Raw genomic sequence first — 12451 nt, 5'->3', positions numbered from 1 at the left:
TGCTTAGTGGTGATCGTATCTGCTCCAAACACAGTCAAATACACTTGATTGAGGAAGCTACGGTTCTTACCTTTATGGCATATGAAGATGTATCTATTTCATCTGGTTTCACAGTAATGTCAAACAGCACACTCAAGTCCAGTGCGGTGAAAATATTGGCGAAAAGGTCCATCCACCCAAGACCCCCGTTCGAGCTTTGAACCATTGGCCATTTAGGGATACCAAGTTTTCGTAATAGACTGTGCAGCCTATTAGTACTAGATCTTCGTCCTGAAGCAATAAAGTACTGTTCTCATAGACTGTTTTATGTTGTCACGTATTACCACTAATATTTCACACACGTATGCTTACATACGCACAGTACTTCTGTTAAACGATTATTAAGCCGTAAAAATCTAATTAAATTGTTCAAGTGAAATGTCTTATAGCAAACCGTAATATTTGTTTCTCCACGAAGACAAGTATTGTTTGTGTGTCTCATTACGCGGGCATGCCCGACAAGTCCCCGCATTGTTTATAAACGCCCTTCATCCATGCACTGGTATCCCTTCAAATCAGCGTACACCGTGGAGGGGGGCAAATGGGAGCCGGTCCTTCATATATATTGTGGTCGTGATTGATAATTGCTGTTATTGCTTTTCTTTTGTGTTCCCCGCTACTGTGATGCCCCTTGGGCGATGTAGCTGGCTAAATAAATAAACAAATATTCGAGAAGGTCCCCTTGATACCGCGGTCCGCCCATGGGTGGGATGTGTGTTTGATTGCGCGGCCTATAAAACGATGGTCGGGGCATCCTTTGCGGTGCTGTTACCGGGAAGATTTTTCGTAAAATCTATCCAATAATCACAAACAATAATCTGCGAAAAGTACACATATTAGAACTCATGCGCTCAAATGGCAGCCAATATGACAGGAGTGCCTTAGAGCGAGCGGTTTGGGTTTTGCTTGCTCGCAAAAAGGAAGAGAAAGTAGTTGAAAGGTGTTATCCACTAACATTAGAGACATGGTGGCCATATGAAGACACGTATTCGAGAGGCGATTCCTTTCTTGACCGATTGCGACATATAAATAGCGGCAGGCAAAAGAAAGCAACGATACAATATCGGTTAAAACCATCATAAAGCGTGCATATGGACCAGTGTTGCGGATTTGGCCGCTCAAATCGGATTTAAATCAAATCCGCATTTTTTCTAAAGGTAGTAAATCAAATCCAAATCAAGTCCGGATTTAATTTTGAGAAGTTAAATCAAATCCTTTTAAATCCGGATTTGTTTTTCCGGACCTAAATCAAATCCGCTTTTAAATCCGGATTTATCGAATCTTTTGACAAATCCGGGAGCCAAAATTCGTGCAGTAGCATTACTAGATCTATAACTTTTAAGTTTTATTACCAGTGATCCCTTCTTCCATGAACCTTTCTTGTCCCATGATGCCCATCGATATCAGCCCCCACGGAATTTGTAAGATCATTGAGTCACTCAAGCTGTCCTCAAGTTCTGGTCCTGACTCAATTAACTCTAAAGTACTATACAACACGAAAGTGATTTCAAGCGAACTGCTATGTTGCATATTTAGACAGTCACTTCAAGAATCCGTGTTGCCACGGGACTGGAAGACAGCGATTGTCGTCCCCATTCTCAAATCCGGTAACAGTCAGTACGTTAATAACTACCGCCCCATTTCTCTAACTTGTATCGCATGCAAAATTCTTGAACACATAATCTTCTCAAACTTAGTCAAATTCCTTGAGGAAAAAGTGTTTTTCTACCCGCTGCAGCATGGTTTCCGTAAATACTATTCTTGTGAAACTCAACTAGCTTGTTTCGTTCATGACATATTTTTAAACGCTGACAACAACCATCAGACTGACGCCGTCTTCTTAGATTTCCGCAAAGCCTTTGATATGGTGCCTCACCCGAAGCTTATGTACAAAATCTCTCTCCTGAATCTCGACCCGCTTGTCGTCCGTTGGCTAACTCAATTTCTTTATAAGCGCTCGTTCGCAGTCTCATGTAATAACCGCATATCTCCATCTGTCCCTGTCCTTTCGGGAGTTCCTCAGGGTTCAGTTCTTGGTCCCCTCCTATTCCTCATATATATTAATGACCTTCCTTCAGGCATATCTTCCACTATCAGACTATTCGCCGATGATTGCGTTGTATACAGGCAGATCAACTCTCCTACTGACCAACAATCCTTACAAACCGACCTTGCCCTAATTCAGTGCTGGTGTGATGAGTGGCAAATGCCCCTGAATATATCTAAGTGCTGCATCGTGACATTTTCTCGCCGACGTGTTTCTTATCTCCCTCCCTTCTGCTACACAATTAGCGATTTAGTATTAACCAGAGCAGATTCCTACAAATATCTTGGCGTTCATCTCTCTTCCAACTTAACTTGGAATGAACACATTAATCACATCGTGGCCAATGCTTCTCGCTCCTTGGGCTTTGTCAGACGCACCCTAAGATCGGCACCTGTCCATCTCAAGCTTCTAACTTTCACCACTCTGGTACGAAGCAAGCTTGAATACGCATCCGCAATATGGGACCCTCCTCAAAACTATCTCTGTCATGCAATCGAAGCCATTCAAAATCGAGCTGCCCGCTTCATTGTCAACGATTACTCTTTCACTACCTCTGTTTCCGCGTTAAAACTAAGTCTCAACCTCGAGCCGCTCGAACATCGTCGTCGCTTCGCCAAGTTAACCCTCTACCATAGATTTTTTTTCACCTTGCCTGCTCGACAATCACCCATCACACGCTCGAGTGTCATTTTTCCTCGCTTTGATCACACTAACAAGGTTACTCGGTTCCTCTGTATTACTAACGCGTTCTCCAAATCGTTTTTTTGCACAACTACCATTGAGTGGAACAACCTCCCATCATCAATCGCTACCATTGACGACCATACAGTTTTCCGTAGCTCCCTCTCTCACTTTCTTCATCTTCAATACTAGTGTTCGTTCTGTTGTATTGCTGAGTTTATCGCTTTGTATACTTACTTGTATTGTTCTTATCCTGTTATTCCAAGATGTTGTTGTTATTTTGTTTCCTTATTTCTGTTTTCTGTTTATTTCTGTTATTACTGTTTCCATTCTCAATGTTCCATGATGTGTTCCAATATAATGTTCCCACCCCCCATGTAATGTCCTCCGGACCCTTGGGGTTTTTTGAAATAAATAAATAAATAACCGTGTCTACAAATTACTAATACTGCACGTATTCACTAAACAACGCTTAAATAACAGCGTGACGTGGCACAAAGAGCAATAAATTTCGTCTGATTGACGAGGATATAAAGGGCCAACCTATCAATTCGCTGGCCGAAATTTTATTCATATTTTAGGACAAATTTTTGAGTTTAGAAAGACATTTTCGGTCACGCCTGCTCGGCGTGTACCAGACTATCAGTCACCACGCATCAGCCTGTGTCAGGGGCGGATCCAGACGCTCGGTTTGGGGGGGGGGGGGGTTCTTTGTCGGAGCGCGTAGTGGGGGAGGGGGAGAGGGAAATTCAATGTATAAAGTGACGTTTTGGGGGGGCGAATGGGGGGCAATTTGACGAGTTGCTTCTACTTACAGCCGTATGCTCGCTCTACCACTTCTAGCGTTCGCACGCCCCGTGCGGGCAATGGGCATGCCGAGCGTGCTCTCTTTTAGAGGTTGAAGACGCGCAGCCATTTCGGATCGTTGGGATCGTTGAATGTGGATGTTGTATTTCACGCGCGACCAGCCGCCGTACGATTAGCTGGAAACTAACACCGGCCGCGTCTTGGAGGGCATGAGTACTTCCCCCAGAGCTAGGCAGTCCCGAGCATTGCCCGAGCCCAGAGCTGCGTCGGCCTGCAGTGTGATAGCATTAGATTCCTCCTCACGAAAAAAACTCGTCCTCCGTCATTTAATTCCCCGATGGCTCAGACGGCTCTCCTCGCCGGCGCGTAGCCGACAGCTGGCCACTCCGCCGCGCGGAATTGCGCAATGTCAGTGGAAGAGGGGCGCAAAGGGAAGCCCAACGAACATACATGTAATGGATGAATGATGGGAGTTGAGTTGAAGGCATCCAGAAAGAAAATAGTAAAACTTTATCGAAAATCAGCCGCACTTTCTGTTGCATTGCCAACACGTAATTCGTTAAGTGCCCTTAAATTTTTGTGTTACACCAAAATAGAAAAAGTGATACTGATAAAAATGTATTGAATCGTAGATGATTGGCTCACTCTGAGAGGGGCGGTGCACAACCCCCATCTCCATCATCACGTATCGTGTTGGTGTTGACTCGGGCTTCACAGGGCATGAACAGTGTGGAGTTGGTAGGTATGGTACACCTTCCCAAAAGCGGATTTTGGATCAGGAACCTCCTCGTCATTTAGCACCGGGCGAACACGCCTGAGTGAAGGAATTCCTATCGCGGGCCTAGGCTCAGCTACGCCCAAAAACACACGCCTGCATCGATTTCTATCATCAGTACTCAAAAGACCACAGGTCGTTGGTTACTATACCCTGAGGGTCACAATTAAATGGATCATTAATAAATCGTGGGACATGTTACGAATACTTATACTAAACATGTAGCCCATGGGTCTATTTTAATGCTGACGTTTCGGGGCTTTGTAAAAAATTTCCTCGCGCAGTACAGGCTGTTGTAATCAAGGAAGAAAAGAAAGGGTATGCGAGAAAGAGTGGCACATCTTGCCATGATTGTCCGTGCGAGTAGGAAAGGCTTGCCTTCCCGAAATCACGAAATGATAGGACGTGATATATTTATTTTTCGTTTTCACTTTGTTTTTTCGTGAATGGGTGTACCCATATGCGTTCAATATGATGGCGAAGACCAAGAATTTCGCGACATGATTTGGCAAGCTTGAAACGGGTCGTGCTGGAAGACTCGCCTAGAGGTCCACGGGAAAGGTGCTGTCCAATCGACAGAATAACGTTAACTGCGTTCAAAGGACTGCACCTGGTGTTCCCTGGGTGCGGTGAGGGGAAGTGATTGGAGCAAAACGGCTACTCCTGTCGCTCTGGGGAGAGGACGCCGCTAGATTTCAGACAAGGTCACATCAATTCGCGTAGAATGCGAAACGGCGCTTCGCTCAATTTCAAATCCATGCATCTTGTGAGGGAGCTTGGCGAAATCCACGCGCAAATCCGCTGAAAAAGGGGCGATTCAATCCAAATCCAAATCATTCGTGGAAAATGCGATTGAATCCAAATCCAAATCATACCTGGAGTATGCGATTGAATCCAAATCCAAATCATTAGTGGAAAATGCGATTCAATCCAAATCCAAATCCTGCCCATATTTTTTAGCGCAAATCAAATCGCAAACCAAATCCGCCAGCCCTCCGGTGGATTTAAATCCGGATTTAAATCAAATCCGTGGATTCAAATCCGCAACACTGATATGGACCGCTTACCTTGTTTTGTGCATTGTTGATATGCTAACTTCATCTTGTTAAACTTGGTGTCTCCATTAGGGGCCACATTGGTCAGAAGTTCTGCAAGTGACACGAGTGAAATACGTAAAGCGCATTTCGAAAATGCCCGTCACTACCTATTATTTTTCGAAGACATAGCAGAGCGAGCAGCTTTCGAACATCAGGTTAGACCGAAATGTTATAGATATTATGAACGTCGAGATCAAAAGAATACGCAAATAGATATCAACAGGATTCTCTACAATTTGTCAAACGGGCTGTAACACTCCATCTGTGCGGTGAATGCCATACAAGGCACGCATGGCTCACGATCCAATATAGTTGGAGTAGATCTACACGTAACGTGAGTCAATCGACATGCATATTCCGGGACATGCTACAGTGGAACACAAAGAACCATGTAAGGGAAGTATGCAACTGGGTGGTCTGAGGCCTGTGTTGTGTTTGTCCTTCCACGTTTAATGGCCTTCTCCACTACGACGTTGCATGTAAGAGAATGCTTCTTTGGTGTTGCAGGATCCTCCTCTCCGAGCAATACACGGAATATGCTTTGTTTAGTCCACTGCCTTTTAAACTTCTGAACTTTTTCGACTCGGCGGTTTTATTTATGCCTCGCTTAACCAGAGTTCTCTTCGCGTTTAGCACTGGCATGTAGCACCACAAGGCATTGTTCGTTGGCGAGACCCCGTTCGAGCTTTATGCCCGTGCCACAGAGGCATAAAAGATATGACATTAGCGTGTAAGGTCAGTCAGGTCCCGAATGCCATTTCTTCCGATAGTCGTGCTACACGTCAGATTGGAATGACAATAAAAGCGATGATGTCGATGCGGGTCTCCCACTAGCTGCGTAACAAACACATGGGGTACTTGAAGAGCGTAAACGTGTTCAAAGAGATTGAAAATACTCATAATATCCCACAAAATGAGAATTTGCTTTATTTAATAATCTATGGTCTGTACTATGTCGGAAAACTGTTGTTATCTTGCTTGTGAGGCGGGAATCTAGGCCAACAGCAAATATTCAAAAAAGCGATCCTTAACAGCGCCATGCATTTTGCCAAAAATAATGCTTGTTTTCGAGTAATGCATAAAATAATTGCGCGAAGCCCGGTTACAGAGTGACGTTGTGGAATTGCTCTTGCACCCAGACAATGGGATCAATACATTTCGTGGGCGAATCAGTTGTGGCGATCTTATTACGCGTAGTCATTCAGACGCATGCCATAAAATGTCTCCGTAGAGCACGGCACGAATCATAGTAAGGCTTAAAAGGGTTGGGACACATTCACAGATGTTGTTCATTACATCATGAACGCATTCTACTGTACGCGAGAATACTAAGGACAAAAGAATTACCCTTATCTTCTGCGTGTCGTGTTTAGCAAGAAAAAAGCCCTGGAACACACTCCCAAGCAATGCGCAGACGTCACAGAGCTCAGAGTTGCGTCTATTCTTATTGGCAATCGTATGGACGCGGAAGGGCCCGAATCTCGCCAGTTCCTTTGCGGGATGAAGTGAGGCGCTTCATGCGTTTCACGTCATCGGACGTCAGAAAACGTCATAAATTGAACGTCATGGAGACATCCGGTGGCTAGTGATTACTGATTTGTGTTACTGATTAGTGATCTGATAGTGGTTCCCATGAGTTTCTGAGCGATGATTGGCCGTTTTCAAATTTGTTCGCGAGCGCTCGAACAGGCGACAGCGCGGCGGCTGTGCCGGTTGGAACCGGCGTTCACGGCGTCGCCGGCGTCCGTATCGGACGGCTCGTGTTGTGTAGCGGTCGTGTTGGACTATGAATTCTGATTTTTCCTGTTTAAAAACGCAAGCTGTATCATGTGAGTGCCCTCGAACAGTCACAGCTGCCAGGGAAGATGCCTGCGCAACATTTGTGCTCTGCTTCTTGGTGTTGAAACTATTCGAGCGTCCGAACGCCTCGTACCCGATACCTGGCCAACGACTGCCGAGAGGTAAGTCATTTTTCGTTGCTTGTTGCCTTACAACACCGCATTCACTTCGTGTATTGTGAATAAGTTGCTTAACAGTTACCGGAATACGCGGTGATCGAGACAGACAGCGTAGCTTTGCAGATACGATGGTAGACTATATTTCTTTTCGTGAAACAATATCATCTAAATGTTATGGTTAAATACCCGTTCACGTCGTACTGTATAAAGGTATGACGCTACTGTAAGTCTGATTCTTGGTGATTTCGCTCGACAAGTTTCGTCAGACGCGTTGACTTAGTAGCTTTTCTGTACGTAGCGCCAAAGCCAAGATTGTCAGGCTAATCGGTCTGAATATATCATTGTGAAGTAGTACAATAAAAGGTATTTTTTGTACTAAGGTCGCCCATCACACCCCATGGCCGCGAGCTTCTCGCAACCCTACCACCGTTCTTATTTTTCGCGTTCAATAGCACCTTTATTCTTTCTATTTACATTGCAACTTTCACATGCATAGCCGTATATCTGATACCATTTTTTTTTCATCTTGCAGCCACTGTGCTCCAGTTCCCAGTAGCAGTCCTTGCCAGAGGCAGTCCGACATTATCAGGCTTCTTCAAGCAAATTCTGGAGCAATATTAATGTCATCCTGTGTACGTCTTGCTGGCATAACCGTATGTCACACAATAAAATACTTTATGGGACAAAAACAACCTAGGCTCCGTCGTATTCCTGTAACTCCCACTGCATTCCGACAAACGCGAACCAAAAAAAAGTGCATGGAAGAAAAAAAGGAACAACAAAAGAAGGCGGAAAGCAGAGCAGAGAGGAGGAAAGTAGTTAGAGAGAAACGGATGACACGTCATTTACGTCATTCGCGACATAATCAAAAAAGAAAAAAAAATAGGATGGCTAGTCCTCAGTCATTGGTCGAGCTCCGGAGGTCACGTGAGTTTTCAGCTACAATAGATTTCTACTACAGCTTCGCGCCCCTGCACGCGGCTTCTCGTGCCCTGCCTCACTGGCAGCGGCATGGGCTGTGATGACAGCAGCGCAAGTTTCGGTACTCGCAGTGCCGGTTTTCTCCGCTTTTATTATATCATTTTATCTTATATGTATTTATATCTTATATCTTAATATCTTATATTACTTAGATATCTTATATAGCTATATATCTTTTGTTATATCATATTATCTTCGCTGTGAAATGTTCAATGCAGGTTCACATCGGTGCAAGGAACCGCCTTTTACGTTTTTCTGGAATAACATGGGATGACCTCTTACAACCACTTTAACTCATTACGCACTTAATGTCATTTGTCTTGTCCGTGTGAGAGAGGTAGTAGTTTTAGGTGAGCTTGGCTTTTATCACTTCGTGGCAGCCTGAATTTATCTTTCGTGTGTTTATACAACCGTGTACATGCCGCCTTTTTGGTACGTAATTGTGACCAGATTATCTACTCGTCCAAACAAGCAAGAAGAATGCATTTTCCCTCTCCTCCTTCTGCTTCTCCTTGATATCTTCCTCCTCCACTTCTACAATATAAATTATGTCGAAACGCGGTAAGAACTTTTTAGTTTCAAGTTTAAGTTTAAAAAATTAAGTTCGAAAAACACTACACATTAATTAACTAGAAAGTAAATCAGCGCAAAATGCATTACACGTGTTTATTTGAATTTCTAGTGTCTCCTCAGGTCTAACGCACAGTGAATGTTTTAAATGTGAATGAAGTGTTTTTAATGTGAGACACACGTGAGGATACACTAGAAATTCGAATAAACATGTACAATGTATTTTGCGCTAATTAACGTTATCGTTAATTACGTTACCGGCACGGCTCAAATTACAAGGCCCATTCCATTCCCGCAACTGTTTACAGCCCACCGGCCACCTTGTCGTCGTTCAAAATGACGAGCATCCCGCACGCACCAACAGCGACTGCAGCGAGCTTAATGGCAACCGCGAGGAAGCGGCGGTTCTTTTTTCTGGTCGAGCACACCTAGAGGCAGCGTACCGATTTACGTGTACTGGAGTAACCTGTGCCGACTTGTCCCGACTCACATCTCCAGATTTTTCTTTTTTAGTTCATTCAATCCATCAATGACATTGTCGAAAATGTATGCACTTCTGTCAAACTCTTCCCATGAACATGTGCAGTAACGGTGCTTAATCAGTTGAGATGTCATACCTTCGACTTCCTTCCAGAACGACTCTTGTACATTTCCATATGGTTCGCCAGTAAAAGATCCGTTTTTAATCCAGCTACCGCAGACTGCTTCATAGAAGTCTTCACATGGCTTGACGCCCTCTTTCAGGAAGCTTCCTGCGAATATTATGAAAATACCAGTGAAACGTGCAGACTCCTAACAAGCAATAGCATGGCATTAAAAAAATGTAACATTACAGATAAACTGCAAGCAATGCACATCTCCTGCAGTAGCAAAGTTGCCTTCTTCGTTCGCGGACGGACGATTGTTCTTCTGCTCCTTGCTATCCCTGCGAAGCCTAAACCTTCTGCCATTTAGGTCTAAGCCCTCCTTGGCAGTTTCAGTAGCCCTGTGTGCAAATGGGGGGGCCGAATGCCAGACCGCCTAGACGACCCCCGCATCACTGACTCACCATCTATCCGTACGTCAGCGTAGCCGTTCGTTACACAGAGTGTAGTGACTTATAGAGAGAGAGAGAAAAAAACAGCAGGAAGGAGTGGGGGTCATGAGGGGTTGGTGAGCGTCTTCGTCGACTTCAATAGGAACTGTGCTGAAATTTGTCTGGAAAGTCTGCCGGAAAGCCCAGGGACAACCTTAGGCAGAACATCCGGTGGCAGGATTCGAACCCACCGCCTCCTAGTCTTCCGCATGACCTCGGCTACCACCAACGAACGGATGCTTTCACCCACTCAACTATGCTGCTGGTGGCTCTGGGTCGGTTCACACGATGCAACTTTTTGCTGCAACTTGGTCCCCGCTACAGTTCCGCGCAACCGAAGTTGCAACAAAAAGGTCCTTTTCACACGACGACAAACTCGGAATGCCGTAGTGGTCACCGAGCACGCCAGATGGCGCGAAAAAACATCATTGTCATCACTTTCGTCCATTCGCACTGCGGCTTCCGCTCGTTACGACTTCAATCTGTTGCGAGTTTGGTCATTTTACATAACTTCCACTTGTCAGTGATAATTTCATGGTCTCGCATACTGCCGCTGCAATAACAGATACATCGAAGTCTTCGTGATTGGTCGCGCTTGCAACGCGGAGCCGTGTGATTGACAGGTTGCAGCTAGAGTTGCAGGAGAAATCGCTCGTGAAGCGATCGGCTGTGCAACTCCTGCAACTCGGGTTGCGCAACCAGAGCTTCGCCGTTCACACGGTGCAACTTGGTGGCGCAACCTGGTTGCGCGCAACTAAAGTTCCATCGTGTGAATCGACCCTCATTGTCTGCACAACGCGTCTCATGTGATGTCGTCCACGTCGTCTGGGCATGTATAGAATTCGCAGATGTACCGCCATTGCTGTGGGAGATGCAGACGCCGTGGACAGAAATGAGGAACGTAACTGGAGTGCGGCCGATAATACCAGAAAGTCGCGTGCGACAAAGCGTGCCACAAAACAGATGTTCATAAATGCGCATCAGTGCGTTGCAGGAATTCGCACCAATGCAGAAATGCGTTGTTGACTTTAACAAGAAGTGAACGCGTCTGCAGGAGAGGTCCATGTTTCTTCACGAAGTCCACATTAATCTGTGATCGGGTTTGCTGTTGGCCGCACGCAAATGATGTGCGGTCACAGCGCTAGGATCGCCCTTCATCTGCTACAGTGTTATCGCAGTGTACCAAATTGTATTTTTCTCTCTTCCAGAGTGCGTATTATAGTTCCCATTATATTTCAGCCTCTTCTGTCACTGTGATAGTCCAGGCGCGTTGCTTCGTCTAGTTGAGCCTGACGTTTTCACGTGCGTGTTCACTGGATCTGATAAGTATCTTCCAGTTTGTGCACCATGCGCTTATCCCCAGGTGAGGGGAAACCGCTTCTTCCATGCCATCCACAAATTTTGACCGGTTTTTCTTTCCTTTTGTTTGTTTGTTTGCTTGTTTCTTCGGACGCTTAAATGCCTTAGCGTCTTTGCGCTGCTGGGGACCACGTTTTCGAAGGCAAACGTCACACCACACACCTAGAACGCAGTTGTTTTTCTTCTCTGTGGTTATAAAGGCAGTCACTCCGCCTTCAAGGCAAGTACGGGTGTATTTTTCTGGCTCTGAACTCCCTGGCGCATGCTCATGATTTCTAACACGACGCTGTCTAGGCTTGTACGGGCGAACCCTTCATTAGTCACCTTGACGCCGATGTTTAACCTTACATGCACCTTGGAAGCACCTTACATGGAAGTGAGGAACATGGATATGAGATTGATATTCAATTATTGAAAACTTGCAAGGTGTGCTAACAGAATGAGATGGCTACAATAAATTGCTCAGCCTGCACGTTTCATCATGCATTCCTTCCATATTCCAGCGCTTGTAATTTTTTGTCATCGTTATAAACTGATTTACCGCAAGAGTTTCATTTCACGGAAAAGTTTCATTTTCGCAAAATTCTCGTGAACAAGGCAACGCTCTCGGATAATTACTGAAAGCCTACTAGTGTAGCAGACGCTACGTCTACGGCAGTTTTGTGTAGTGTGCAAATTTGAAGTAATTTAAATCCTTGCCATCGGCCGTCAGGCTGTGCGCCAGCAACTGATCGTAGCAGTTCAAGCTAACCGTCGTCATTACACTACCTTGGTTATACGAGCACATGAAAATGACCACATGTTCAAGTTACTGCACTAGCTACGACTGAATTATTCAATGGCCAAAACGTGTATTAGGATTTTGCTTTTTACATTTTACTTTTTTAGGATTCTACATTTCACCATCCATCGTGCTCATTCTAGGCCATGTAGCGAGCACCATTGTTGTTGGTATAAGTGAACTACGTACAGAACAATCTTTCTGCAGAGGAATCCTTCCTGGCCTGGTGTAATACGCGGGATCCTAGTTTTGATATTCAGTAGGTGAAAAGTGTCACTTGG

The 12451-nt window shown here is 45.0% G+C and overlaps 1 protein-coding gene across 1 annotated transcript in view; it reads right to left on the bottom strand.

Moving 5' to 3' along the window:
• Positions 1-12451, bottom strand: part of LOC135385482 (neprilysin-1-like) — a 191083-nt gene that overhangs the window by 157203 nt on the left and 21429 nt on the right. Inside the window, exons 2-4 of the mRNA XM_064614821.1 lie at positions 9573-9707; positions 5417-5497; positions 71-270 (exon numbers count right to left, since the gene is read on the bottom strand). Of these exons, the coding sequence (XP_064470891.1) occupies positions 71-270; positions 5417-5497; positions 9573-9707 (416 nt within the window). The remainder of the gene's footprint in view (positions 1-70; positions 271-5416; positions 5498-9572; positions 9708-12451) is intronic.

Source organism: Ornithodoros turicata, chromosome 2, assembly GCF_037126465.1.
Source record: "Ornithodoros turicata isolate Travis chromosome 2, ASM3712646v1, whole genome shotgun sequence".
Taxonomy (NCBI): domain Eukaryota; kingdom Metazoa; phylum Arthropoda; class Arachnida; order Ixodida; family Argasidae; genus Ornithodoros; species Ornithodoros turicata.
Note: the sequence above shows the minus strand (reverse complement) of the source record. Positions and strands in the feature narration are given on the sequence as shown.